This window comes from Camelina sativa, chromosome 17 (genome assembly GCF_030686135.1).
Source record: "Camelina sativa cultivar CO46 ecotype springtype chromosome 17, ASM3068613v1".
NCBI classification, from domain to species: Eukaryota; Viridiplantae; Streptophyta; class Magnoliopsida; order Brassicales; family Brassicaceae; genus Camelina; species Camelina sativa.
This window is the reverse complement of record NC_141896.1, coordinates 10,361,390-10,376,336: the sequence shown is the minus strand read 5'-3', so window position 1 is coordinate 10,376,336 and position 14,947 is coordinate 10,361,390. Positions and strand designations below refer to the sequence as shown.

At 33.2% G+C, this 14,947-nt stretch overlaps 1 protein-coding gene and 1 long non-coding RNA gene across 4 annotated transcripts; both read left to right on the top strand.

Annotated features, from left to right (window-relative positions):
• Nucleotides 1–5,725: 5,725 nt before the first annotated feature.
• LOC147923467 (uncharacterized) lies at nt 5,726–14,534 on the top strand. Of its 3 annotated transcripts, none has more exons than XR_015586888.1 (3): nt 5,726–6,252; nt 6,367–6,448; nt 6,756–6,963. It is a non-coding gene; the product is annotated as an uncharacterized LOC147923467 (long non-coding RNA). The 3 variants fall into 3 exon arrangements; XR_015586890.1 differs by lacking the exon at nt 6,756–6,963 and adding an exon at nt 14,219–14,534 and having other exon boundaries at nt 5,909–6,252; XR_015586889.1 differs by lacking the exon at nt 6,756–6,963 and adding an exon at nt 8,050–8,499 and having other exon boundaries at nt 5,916–6,252.
• On the top strand, nt 7,113–7,778 carry LOC104759359 (uncharacterized; the record flags this gene model as incomplete). Its single annotated transcript, XM_010482299.2, is given in 2 exon segments — nt 7,113–7,237; nt 7,239–7,778. Coding segments are annotated over 2 exon segments (555 nt in total), but the record flags the coding sequence as incomplete, so codon positions are not given.
• Nucleotides 14,535–14,947: the final 413 nt, after the last annotated feature.

Sequence of the window (14,947 nt, the reverse complement as noted above, 5' to 3'; positions counted from 1 at the left end):
ATGTGGAGGAGACAAAGGTGCTTCAATCTGTAATCTGTATGAAGAAAGTTAATGTGTCTTAATGATTTGTTTGTCATAGAGTGTTTACAGCTGTCTCGTAGTTCATCAGACATAGAGAGATAGCTGAAGGAAATGCAGACGCCGTACGTGTGTGACGTTTAAATACAAATCGCAATATTATTGTTATTTTTCTGTTTTATACGTATACAAACGTCACTCAACATGTGTGTGGCGTCACGCACATGAAACTTCGGATAACAGTATCGAATAAACTACTTAGAATCTTAGATGATTTATTTGGGTTTGTGTTGGTGTTTTAAAGATTATACAGATTTTACATTTTAGATGTTATAGTATGAGAACAGAAACGCAAACGTAAATCTCGTTTTTGTTTTCTTCCTAACAATATGCTAGGTTAGGTTGTCTTGTCTGTCTCTACGGGGAAAAAATAGTTTTCATGAGGAGAAAAGCTAAAGTTTCATGCAGAAAAAAAAACTAAGACAAGTCAAACTAATGCAAATTGCTATGGAGACATTAATTGTGAGGGAGAAAGGGAAAACGACACGAGAGGAGACATCAAATTAATGATGGTTGTTGATTAAAAAGGGCTTATAAAGAACCAATGACAAATATGTATTATTTTCCTCAAAATGGGTCAGATCCAATAAGTGGCATTCTTCATGAAGCCCATCTAGATTAGATAAATTTTATTATTTTATAATCTACTTTGTCAATTCCAATAAGAAGTTTTGACTATAGGTTATTTTTTTTTTTCACTGAACGGATTATATTGATAAAGTTCAGAAAGATTACAAATTACAAGATAAAAGATGAGAATAAAATTACAGAAACACAATGATCTTTCCATAACCTAGTTGAGGAAATGATTTTACCGATACATTGCTTAAGCCAAAAACATCTTGTCTCGGGACTGAATTAGTCCTCGAAAAACCATAAGGATTTCCGACATACTAACGGGCTTCAACACAAATGGCCATAACAAGAGAATGGAACTTGGCTTTCTCCGCATAAGATGCATCTTTCTCTATAAGTGCTTTGTCAAGGGTCTCCCGGGATGTAACCGTAAGATAATCGAACCCACTTGAACCTTTCAACGCCACAGAGAACAAGTAATTAAGCTAAAACAAGCCTTAATTCTAAATGTTCTAAACCAAGCACAAACCAAAGCTCAATCCCCTAACTAACAAAGATATATAGTCGAGGATGAGAAACTTAGCCTAAACAACAGAGACTACAGCCCATAAAAGAAATCTACAGAACCTGAGCAACTAATGATACCAGATCTTAGGCGGTTACAATCTGATCAGAGTAAACAGGAGACCCAAGAAGGAAGACAATAGGGACTAAAATCTCCTGTGCCCTTTGACCAAAAGTCATATTCGCTGCTACCCTCCTGTATTCTAAGTATCCTTTGACAATTTGTTGACCAATTTGTATCATTTTTGCCCCTGAAAAATAATAAATAAATTAAATAAAAAAGAAAAGAAAAAATATGTGGAGCCCACCAACTCCAATCGGGACCCAATCCCACCAGCATCCTCCCCTCCAATCGGGATTTCTCTTTTTTCATTCTCTACTGGACGTCCTTTTCTATTTTACTGGATTCAATTAGAACTCGGATCCTATCCCAGAGCAGAAGATTAAAGCTGAGGTGATTTCTTATCCTTTTTGTTTTCATTATACCCGTTTATAATATATAAAAGTTGTTGTTGTGTTGTTTGTCCTTAATATAACAATTAGGGGGACGTATATTGTGTGGAGATTTAGGAATAAGATTTAGCTTGAATGCTCATAGGGTTTATTCTCAATTGTAATAATAGTCGATATGGGTTAGATTTTGTTGATACTACGTGAATTTATACAGTTCAATCGAGCTGAATCATAAGGTTTTTTTTCTGAAATTAGTAGTTTCGATGTAGTACAGCTGGTAGATTTGGTACAACTTATAAGGGTACAACTGTTATTACTTGGTATACCTGATACGGGTACAACTAATATGACTGGGTATACTAGATATGGATGCAGCTGGTAATACTTGATATACCTGATACATGTACAACTGGTAATACTTGGTATACCTGATACAAGTACAACTGGTAATACTTGGTATACCTGATACAAGTACAAATGGTATAACTAGGTACAACTTGGTAATACTATTTACATGACAGAGATGATAATGTGATCTTTTATTGTATTTCAGGTAACAATAAATAATAATCATCGATCATCATTATTTATGATTATGGGGGACATTATGCAACAAACGGAAATGAACTAAGATGGAAATCAAGAGGAAAAGTTCATAAAAAAGGATTCTATCAACGGGAGAACATGGATGCAAGAAAAAGAAAAATTCGAATAGGAGTTGGTTTGATAGTGAGGGTTCTCAGGCATAATTGTTTTTTTTAAGTAGTATCTTGTTTGGACAACTAAGTAAACCTTTTTTCTTTATGGTACAACTTGACCAAATTGAATTTGTTTTCTGTTATATTAACATGCGGTTGTCTTACTTAAAAAGAACAACATTTTTAGTTGATTTATCAAAAAAATAAGTACATATAATATAAGTTTTACTTAAAAATAACAACATTTTTAGTTGATTTATCAAAAAAATAAGTATATTTTGCAATAATATACAATTTTGTTTTACAATTATGATACTTGTAGAAAACTATCAACAGAAATAATTTAATAACAATACATACATAAAAATAATTTACTTTAACATTTTCATTATAGAATTCATTGTATTCTAGATTTATCATGAAACACCTTATACTTTAAAGGTTACTTCCTCATTGTAAACTACATATAATTACAAAAACTAGAAAATTTTTGTTTGACAACATATAATTGCATGTACATGTGCCAAATATACATTAATTAACTAAAATTATGTGTGCAACTAAAAATATTTAGATTTAAACATGGTATAACTAAAATTTTTTAAAAAATCAGAAGTGTACAACTTGTCACTATGGGTACAATTTCAAAAATAGGAACAACTTGTGCATTTTGACGGCTACACGTGTACAATTTGGCGGCTGGACAGGAATACATGAGGATCACGTGTTTGTTGTGTGAACCCAAATTTTCAAAATTTAAAATTTTGGTAATTTGAAATTTTGGTTGTGCAATTGGAGGGATAAAGGAATTATGGGCTCCAACGAATTAATAAAAAATCCAAACAACGATTAACAAAGTATAACTTGTTTTTTGTACTAGTACAACTAAGTACATCTAAGTATAACTTGTTCTTTGTACTAGTACAGCTAAGTCAAAACTTGTCTTTGTAATAGTACAACTATGTCAAAACTTGACTTTGTAATAGTACAACTAAGTCAAAACTTGTCTTTGTAATAGTACAACTAAGTCAAAACTTGTCTTTGTAATAGTACAACTAAGTCAAATGATTGCCATTTCTCTGAGAGAATACCGGATGGTTACACCGTTGACCATGAACCAACATTTTTCTTTTCTAAACACGCCATGCGAAGCAAGAACATCCACATACCCATCAACTTATGATTGGAGTCTTTGGGCATATGAAAGAAATGCTTGAACTGTGGGTGCAATAGGAACCAATCCAACTCGTCTTATTGTAGATGACTTCCCAATAAGTTCACCGCCTTCTTAATATAACACTTTCCAGACAACTTGAAAGGCTTCATATACGCGGTGTAATCGAAGTACCTATTAAGAGGTTGCATTACTTCAACATCATCCTCAGATTCCCGCAAACAAACATATCAAGTTATACCAAGTTTTACTAAGTTATGCTTTTAAAAAACGAATTTCATATATCCAGTTTCTACTTAATTGTTCAAAGTTTAGATACATACCGAAGAATCCTTATCATTTGACTCAGTTTTATCTGAATCACCTTCGGAATCATCTCCACAAGTCTCGTCTTCTTTTCTTCTTCTTCCTGAGTCTTCTTCTTGTACAATTGATGGTCCAATGTTTGGGTTCTTTGTACGTGCCATTGCGATTCTTCCACAAACAAAAAAAGAAAACAAATCCGATTAACAATTGCACTCGAATTCTAATCTACTTCCCCAACATTCACAAAATCGACAAATTCAATTTACCCAATATTCAATTGTTTTCAACATAAAATTGAAAAAACACAAACAGAACTCGACTTACCCAGATTCGAGTTATCCCTAGTTGTACTAACACTGGGAACTTGGAGGGAGAAGAAGAATTTTACTTAATGCGATTTTGAAACTGTTTTCGTTCAGAGTAAGGTTCAAAAAAAAAATAAAGCGGAGAAAAAGGGTCCGAATTTTGTGGGTTTGGATGGGTGGGGGACGTGAGATGGGTGGTTATGGTAGGTTGGGTATGTAATTTAGAAAAAATGTTAAGGGTTAATAGTCTTTACCCATTTTTTCTATTTTTTAAAATTATTAAATAAATTTGATTTTGGTCAAAGGAGAAAGTAGAATACAATTTTTGGTCAAAGGGTACTAGAGATAATCGTCCAGACAATAGAGAGGAACAAAGTACCGAGATAATGAAGAGTCGACATCCAATGATGCAAAGATTTGCTGATGAAGGAAGAGGGAAGAGCCGTCACGAGAAGAAAACGGGAGCCTACAAATTTGCGTATACTCAACAAAGAGAATCAGCCATCCTAACTAAGCCCAGCCAATATTCCCCTCTGTGAATCGCGACCCCAAACGGCACCCCGAATAAACCAGCAACCATCAGATCCTATGAATCTGGGACCAAAAGCACAATTTCGCTAGATCTGAAATTCCACATCTACAGATTCATTTCGCCAAAAACGTCTACTCTTCCACAACCGCAGAATACAACAACAATGATTGAAAATTAAGCAAGAAATTAAAGGAGGTGACCGACGCCGGCGCTATATGAGCCGCCACGCGCGGGTCAAAGGCTTGACAGAGAAAAATAACTAGACTAGTAATAAAAAAAAAATTGACTACAGATTTATTTTCTTGTTTTATTTTTCAAAAATGAATTAATGTATAATGCATTTTTTATAAATTATTATTTCAGATTTTTTAATTATTGGAATTCACTAATTAAATTTGGTTCATAACTATGAGAAAGTGTTTACGGTAAAACAAATAATAATAATGCAAGTAGACTCAAATCGTTTATAATAAGTGTTTACAAAAACTAATTAAATTTGGTTCATAACTATGAGAAAGTGTTTACAAAAACTAATCATTTTTGTATGTCAATAACTTTATAATATAGACTCAAATGAGCCAATTTTGAAGAACATCGTTTACATAAAAATGTTAAAATACTAATTATTCTTTTAATATGTGTGAAATACTGAAATTACAAGAATTCATGGGTTGGATTTTGTGATAACAAAAACTAGCGGATTTAGGATTGGAGTCTACAGAACCGCCAAGGCCAAATAAATTAAAATGGAACAAGTTAACCCGTCTGAACACTATTAGAAACTAACAGGAATTTATTAATCATCGTCAGAATCTAAATTAATTAATTTCTTATAGTTCTAACTAAATCAAATTAAATGTAATTAATGTATGAATAAGATCATTATGAGTCCGGGCAGAATTTGCGGAGAACTGTGAGGAAGGACCCATCACCCATGAGCTGAAATGTCATTTTTTCTAGATGTGCTTCAAATGACAATAACTTAACAATACATTTATATATGTATATATATCTTGTAAGTTGTGTAACATAAGGAGATATAAAGGAGATAACAAGAACTCTAGTCCGAAACTAACATTCTTCTGAAATCTGAATGGATACTTAGTATCTTTATCGGGGGTTGTTAGGTAGAGTTCTTAGTTATAATGTGATTAAAATTAAATCAAAATTGGTGAATAGGCTAAGAAAGACTTCTTAACTAAGAGGTTTAAGAGTCTCTTGAAGTCATCGACGTGGTCAAAACTGGTTAGGTGAAACATTTTAGAAAAAAAGAAAACTTGTTTTTTTTTCTCCTCTTCATTCTCTCTCGCGAAGAGTTACATGCAAACAGAGGAGAACGATTTGACTTTTTGGTGACCTCCGATGACAGTGACTCAAGCGTCTCTGGGTCAGTTAATCGGCGACGGTGACTGTCCTATCCAGCGACGGCGGATCTCAAACGGAGTTTATAGTCGCAATTATGGATCTCTGGGTCAGTTAATCGGCGGATCTCTGGGTCAGTTAATCGGCGACGGTGACTGTCCTATTCACCAAATTGAAGATTATCCGACTGTCTTCTTCTCTCCGGTGAGTTTCTTCTTCACCGATTCGATTCAATCTCACTCACTAACCGTGGTTTTATTGATTAAAGACTATTGATTGTTATTGATTGTATTGATGGTGAATTTCACTGGATTACAGGTTGGAAAATCTGGTGGGGATAAGTGATATGTTTGTGGTTGTTTTAGGAGGAAGGTCCAAAGGAGATGAGGAATCTGACAAGGTAATTTTTGTCTTGTTCAAGGATCTTTGTTGAAAACCAAAGCTTTTCAATTACATATTCACTATGTTATTAGGATTATGTATGGATTTGATTTTGAGTGTGAGATTGAATTATGAGGTTTGTCTTGTTCATGAGCTTTGAATACACTCACAATCTAAACTCTAAACAAACACCTGAGGAGCTTGTTCCCGATTGATTCTTAGAGGCACATGTGAAATAGATAGAGTTTTCGTAAAAAGAAAAAGTAAAAAAACATGTCATAGTGATATCTCTATGGTTCGATATCTCTCTTACTTGTCTTTCTTAGCAAGCGGAAGGAAGTTCGTAGTCAGGAAAAACATCAACAATTGAAGGATGATTTGGTTGAGAATATCTGGCAAAAATTTGCCACAAATCAATATTACAACTAAACTTTTTCCCCATATGTAATTTCTACTTCTATTTTAATATATTTTTGTGTTTTGTATGTTTAAAAGTTTATAAAATGCAATAATAATATTTTCATTGTTTAAAAATTTAAACATTAATTTTTTTTTTCAAAACTAAGAACCTCATTTCTAAGAGCTTACCATTGGAGGAGTACAATTTTAATTAACAAACAAAAATTCTTAACTTATAAAAATATACTTTTTAATACTAAAAATTTTAAGAACCCCAAAATTAACAACCTACCAATAATGATGCTCTAAGGACCCAAATAATACCTAGACGATCCCACTCGGTCAAACTCTCCTCCACGGTTAACATTTCTTCCCGGAGATCACTCTCTTCCTCCTCCAGTTCCCTCCTATTCTCCGGCAACTCCTCTCCATCCCCTTGGCGTCCCATTCTCATGGGAAAAGCTTCCCGGCGAACCCAAAGAGTTCCCATATCACCAAAAAAACGAATCATCAAACAACTTCTTGCCTCTCCCTCCTCACCGGATTAACCATAGCCCCAACACCAGGCGTAAGAAGGAGTCGTCCCCTGCATCCATGAGAGACCCCTTCACAGCGGCGCTTGCAGAGTGTTCCAAAGGCGTCACTGCAGGCGGAGAACATACCAGCGGTGAAACAAGGAAGGTTTTAAGGAAGAGTAACAGCATCAAGTTACTGAATCTTTACGCTTCTTGCAGAAGAGCTTGTGCAGTTTCTGAATCCATTGTTTATCTCCCGAAGTCCACCGACCGAGTTGCTTCCTACGATCATCTTCTTCTCAGCACTCGTTGTTATCGCCGGTGATTTATCACCACTTTCGTCGGTCGTTACTATATATAAGATTTTGAATAAAGATAATAATTATACAAACTTACGTAAAAAAAAATGTTGTTTTCTATTTTATTAGTATATATAAATGAATATTTTTGCGTTATATTTTCTTAAAATCTGTTTTTTTTTCATAACTATTAATATATCTATGTATAGTTTGCTCCATGCATGCAAATTATTTTTTTCTGAGCGTGACATATTAATGTAATTATCTATAGTTTTAAGTTTTTAACCATTTGGATTTGTACACCGACGATAAATTCTGAAAGCTACATGTAACCAGTTACTTTATTGTGATACAGCATCATATTATATAGGTGATATCTTTTGGATTTTTTTTTTTTGTTAACTCAGAGTAAATTCCCAGACTTATGGAAGGCCCGAGACTAATCTCTGGAGGAGGTGCAGCCCATGAATAGACCTTCTCTCCGGGTATTCAAATGGGCCGTTAGATAGGCCCATATCCATGTAAAGGTGCCCAGGAAAATGTGACTTGTTTCGCATAGCAGGGAAATCGAACCTGAAACATTATAGCGTCCCAGTCCCGCTCCCTACCACTCGACCACAAGCTCCCAGACATATCTTTCGGATTTTTCCTAATTCTTTTTAAAGAAATTAACGTTATCGAAATATTTGAAGTAAAAACATAAATATCAACTGTTTTTTTGAAGTTTTCTTGATATCATGTGATCAAAACAAACGATACGTATGTATGTGTTTCTGCGTCGTCATCTAGTCATATGTAAGAGCTTAGCAAAGCCAATATATATAACTACGTATTTATAAAAAAAACTTCATTGATCATTTTGTATCCTTAAACCTAACCAGTATAAAATTATATACCAATCGTGTGTTATAGCAAAGCCAATATATTAACTATTAAGAGAGAGAAAAAATGATCAATAGATCTGAAAATAGCTAATTCTTAGACCCAAATGGATTAAGTTGGTTAATACACACACCAACGATTTTTAGTGAGAGTCAATGCACTTTTTAGTTGTAACCATTTATGAAGATAAATATGATCATCTCTGCACATAGAGTTGTAGAGACTATAGAGAGTACTTGGATGTTTCATCAAAATAATATGTATCATAAATAAAAACATTTTGTGTTTTTGACTGTTTAGGAACAATCGACTTTTGTTGTGGGTCATTAATTCATGTCAGTCAATTATACAGTTTTACTCATTTTTATTTAGGGAAGGCAAATGTTATATTTTTTAATCCTTGTATAGTAGTTGTAGGGGGTTCTAATCTCTAAAAGACAATTACAATATAAAGGTTAAAAGGTATATACAGTAAAACCTCTATAAATTAATACTCTATAAATTAATAAACACTATATATTAATAAAATTTGCTAGTCTCAAGTCGAGCCAATGTAAAAAATAACAAAATTCGATAAGATAATAAGATAATAATTTTTCTGAAATCCTAATGTAAAATATGGTCCCAATAATATCATAAATTAATAATCATGAAAATTTACATATATATATATATATATATATATATATATGCTGATATAATAATGTATGTTTTTCCTGCTGTGCTCATATCTATAAAACAATTGTTATGTTTTATTTTCAAACTGTAATGATATAAAATGTTTTGTAACATGTCATAAAGATAGCTACATTTTGTAAAAAACTTTCAATTTCTAGATAACCATCATTTACATTTTGATAGTTTGATTGACTATTAAAATACAACAATTGATATTATTATTCATAAATTTGAATTTATGTATGACATGTGTATAAGTGACTTTATCTATTGTATTTGTAATTTTCTAAATATTACAAATTCAATTCCAATACCATATAATTTAAAACATCTGAAAGTCTATGTTAAAATTGTCTCAATTCATAATTTAAAAAAATTAAAATATTAAAAATATATCTACAAATTAATAATTATTAATTTACACTATAAAATAATAATTATTAATTTATAGATAAATTAATATCACTATAAATTAATAAAATATCTTGGTTCCAACATTATTAATTTATAGAGGTTTTACTGTATTCTCGATTATTATTTCATAACCAAAGTGAACTATACTGAAAATTCTATTTATTTATTTATTTAATATTAAGTCGGTCATATGAAATGATATTTAAATGAATTATGAAAGTGATGGGAGTGTACATAAATGAGAACTTTCATTGTTAACGACAGACAATATTTACAAATGATGGGATTGATCTAATTTATTGATATTCACCCTTCAAATTTCCTCATGTAAATAGTTTATACTTTCATATAAATTTTCAGACGCTTTTTCTCTCCCGTCAAACGAGTTCGCTCTAGCCGTCAACAGTCTCTAAAGCTGCGTTCGCCCTCTCCGGTGGCCAGCGCTCCTCACCACTGCCGTGAGAGGGTTCCTTAGTCTCTCTTTAGCTTCGCCTTTGTTTACCAGTTCTTTTGGCTTTTGATGGAGGTTCCGTAGGTCTCTTTCAAGTTGTGGTTTTGAGTTTGTGTTGAGCGGTCGAGGGGCCAGATTTTGTTTGGGTGGTTCTCGTGTAGAGGATGGAGGTTGGATCTGTTGGATCCTCGGTGTAAGTCAAGTCATATCGCCATTTAGCTCCCCGACCTAGATCTGGTTCCCTGGTGTTTGCAATCGTTTCTATGCCGCGCCGATAGAGGTTGGATTCGGGCTCTAGCCAGTCCAGCCTTTGTCTTTCCGCTCTCCTTTTCCCCTTGAATTAGCCATCGGTTCCTTTTAGGCTCGTTCCCTTTCCAAGAGAAAGGCAATTTGTTCTGTTTTTGGGTATAGTCTCCTTAGTTGCAGGTGGTCTCTCTTCTTAGTGTTGGTTGCGGTGGGTCTTCGTGGGTGTTAGCCGGCTCGTGTTGTCGTTCTCGTCTTTGAGAATGGTGTGAATCGTGGGGTTAGACTTCTTTCCTTGTCTCTGCTTTCGAGTCCTGTTTAGGTCTATCAGCTTTTTGGAAGGCTTCTTATCTAGGCGTTCATTGACGTTGATGACGTCGTCGTCGTATCCGAAAGTCAAGCGTAGTTATTCTCCAATTATGGGTCTTGCTTGTCGGGTTTTGAGGTCTTGGTCTCATTTTGATAGGAAGAGGTAGATGTTATCAGTTGTTTGACCTGGGGCATCTTTGATAAATCTCATTCACTGGTTTCTTGTAAAGAAGAGGTCGCAGCTTTGCTTTCTTGGTATCTATCTCGTTTCAGTTAAAAGTCATTTTGCTTTTGTTCTTGTTGCAAGGTTATGTGCTCTTTCGATTTGAGTTTAAAAGTTCTGAGTTGTATTTCTAGTTTTTATCGTTTCCTTTGTATGGGATTTAGTTTCCGGGGAAATCTCTTCTTCCTTCGGCTGTTGTTTCCGGGGACATTATGTCGTCCGTCGGCTTTAGTTTCCCTCTTTTGGGCGTTTGTATCCTACTTCTTATCAATATATTTTCAGTGAAAAAAAAAATAGTTTATACTTTATACACCGTTCACATGATTTTTTTTGGAGGACCCATAGTATTAAGGGAAAATGACACCCACACCCACTTTGGGTGTGAGTTGTGTCACCCACACCCACTTTCCACTCTCTCTATACTTTTCCAAGTTTTTTGCTTATGTGTCCACACATTTTGGACGATTTTGCCCCTCTCCTCTTTCTCTCCTTCTTTTCTCTCTTTTTCTCTTCTTTTTTGTTGTTAACACTTTAACAAAGTAAAATATATTTATTTGTTATAATAAAACAAATTTTCTATTTATTTATATAAAATATATTATGATTATATATTTTCTACATTTTAAGATATATATTGCTATATTTTTTTATGAATTTTTAGATTATACAGTATCCATCGGTCGTTGAACATTTGTTCAATTATAAGTGGATAATCAATTGCAGTATTGTTAATAGATAGTTACTTGTGTTTATTCATACAAAATATACATACATAAATTTGGTTAGATCTTTATCCATAGCATATTATCCATCACACAACATAGATCAAATAAGTACAAAACCCTTTAATTCTAAATTTTAAATCCTAGAACATAAACCCTTGAACCTAAAACCAAAACTATTCACTTTAAAAAACAAAGTTTAGTGGATAGAAAAACTATGGATATGTCTCCATGAATTTACAAAGCATATCTAGACATTAAGCTGAAGAATAGTAGTTGAATGGTGGCTATGGATGTGATCATGTGGATATTTTTTTGTGGATACCAATGTAGACAGACCAAAGAATCATCATACAACATCCACACAATTAAATCCATAGGCACCATGAGCTCCTTGCTTCATATTTTGTGTTGGTCCAGAAACATATACACTCATAAGAGGTTAATAAACAAAATAAAAATTAACAACATTGATTTATTTAGAACATTGAATATCAATCATGTGGATTAGTAGTTATGGATATTTATCATATAATATCTTGCTCATTCTTTACATGAGCAGAAATTTGTCCAAAATAAATTAGCCACATAGATTTCTTTTAGCTAAATGTTTTTGTACTATTTTTCAGCTAGAAGTAGGTATATTAGAACTTAGAAGTGTCTCTAGAAGCATACTACACAATAAACATGGTCATTATTAATCTCAAAGCCTATCCACCAAATTCTGACCACGTGGACAAGCAATCCAGATGAAATTTATTGACAAGTTTGTTGCATGTTCAAACATCACTATAGTTTAGCCACTTAGATGTCTTTTAGCCAAATGTTTTTGTACTATTTTTAAGCTAGAATTAGAGATATTAGAACTTAGAAGTGTCACTAGACGCATACTACACAACAAACATGGTCATTATTAATCTCTAAGCCTATCCACCAAACTCTGACCACGTGGACAAGCAATCCAGATGAAATTTATTGACAAGTTTGTTGCATGTTCAAACATCACCATAGTTTAGGGTGGTTTAGGATTTAAGATTTAGGGTATAAGGTTGACGTTTTTGGGCTTATATGGATTTAGTGTCTATGTGGTGTTAGGATTTAAGACACTAAATCCATGTTGCATGTTGCATGTTTATCATTTTCATCTGTCTAAACTCTAAACCCTAAACCCTAAACCCTAAACCCTAAACCCTAAACCCTAAATTAGCCACATAGATTTCTTTTAGCTAAATGTTTTTGTACTATTTTTCAGCTAGAAGTAGGTATATTAGAACTTAGAAGTGTCACTAGAAGCATACTACACAATAAACATGGTCATTATTAATCTCAAAGCCTATCCACCAAATTCTGACCACGTGGACAAGCAATCCAGATGAAATTTATTGACAAGTTTGTTGCATGTTCAAACATCACTATAGTTTAGCCACTTAGATGTCTTTTAGCCAAATATTTTTGTACTATTTTTAAGCTAGAATTAGAGATATTAGAACTTAGAAGTGTCACTAGAAGCATACTACACAACAAACATGGTCATTATTAATCTCTAAGCCTATCCACCAAACTCTGACCACGTGGACAAGTAATCCAAATGAAATTTATTGACAAGTTTGTTGCATGTTCAAACATCACCATAGTTTAGGGTGGTTTAGGATTTAAGATTTAGGGTATAAGGTTGACGTTTTTGAGCTTATATGGATTTAGTGTCTATGTGGTGTTAGGATTTAAGACACTAAATCCATGTTGCATGTTGCATGTTTATCATTTTCATCTGTCTAAACCCTAAACCCTAAACCCTAAACCCTAAATCCTAAACCCTAAACCCTAAACCCTAAACACCAAACTCTGACCACGTGGACAAGCAAGATGAAATTTATTGACAAGTTTGTTGCATGTTCAAACATCACTATAGTTTAGCCACTTAGATGTCTTTTAGCCAAATGTTTTTGTACTATTTTTAAGCTAGAATTAGAGATATTAGAACTTAGAAGTGTCACTAGAAGCATACTACACAACAAACATGGTCATTATTAATCTCTAAGCCTATCCACCAAACTCTGACCACGTGGACAAGCAATCCAGATGAAATTTATTGACAAGTTTGTTGCATGTTCAAACATCACCATAGTTTAGGGTGGTTTAGGATTTAAGATTTAGGGTATAAGATTGACGTTTTTGGGCTTATATGGATTTAGTGTCTATGTGGTGTTAGGATTTAAGATTTAGGGTATAAGGTTAACTTTTTTTGTTTGTCAACAACTAAAGTTACTAAACTTAAAATTTAGTATGTTTATCACCAACTAAAGTTACTAAACTTAAAATTTAGTAATGAAAATAAAAAATAAATGTTAAAGAAAAAAAATATTAGAAAAGAAAGAGAAAAGCTAGAGAGAGAGATGAGAAGGAAAAAAAAAGTAGAAAGAGAAGGTTAGTTTAGTTAGAGGGTGTAAGTTGTAATTTGACATAAGAAAAGTATAGGGATAGTAGAAAGTGAGTGTAAGTGTCAATACTTTAGGAAAAAGTGGGTGTGGGTGTCATTTTCCCTAGTATTAAATACCGTGTTTTACAATTCAAACGTTTTGTCATAAGATCATTTCTTTGTATTTTTGTGTTTTTTTTTCATAGAGATCATATTAATGAAGGTAAAAACTTTTCAGATGAATTCGCAACTGATACATTAAGCTTTTGGATCTGAGAATTTTCTAAGGCAAATCCATCCAAACGATAAAGGGGGGACATCTCGTCTGGTCTAGATAAGGAATTTTGTGTACTTTGGTGTCATTTGATCTTAAAGTACAAAACACACTCATTAAACCAAGTGCTAATAGGTGTGTGTTTTTTTTTCTGTATACTATAAACACCGCTTAATATTTTTGTTCTTTTTGTTTGTTTGGTTCATACATATAAGTTGGGTTTAAAGTTAGACATAACATTTCAAGCGAAACTATGTATATATGTGTGTTTTTCCTTGCAGTTTATATACTATTCAAGATAAATGTTAACAACACATTTCAGAATACACTATTATATTAGTGACGGGGGATACAACCTTCTTCCATATTTTTCTTTTCAAAGCTTCCTTTCGGAAGGTGTGTGTATGTCCTTCTCACATACATTGTTGTTGAGATGACCATTAATAGCAATGTATGTGAGAAGGATATACACACGCACCTGCTGGGAAAAACTCATCCAAACGATAAAAAGGGAACATCTCGTCTAGTATAATTAATTATTATAATCAGTGGCAAACTCAGCATTTTAAGGTAAAACAAATTCTCTATAATTTAGATTTTTTTTTTTTTTAAAAAGAAAATAAATTGTAAAATAAAGAAATAAGTTTCACAACATTACCGCGTAGGTTTAAGAGAAACAAGGGAGAAGTGAGC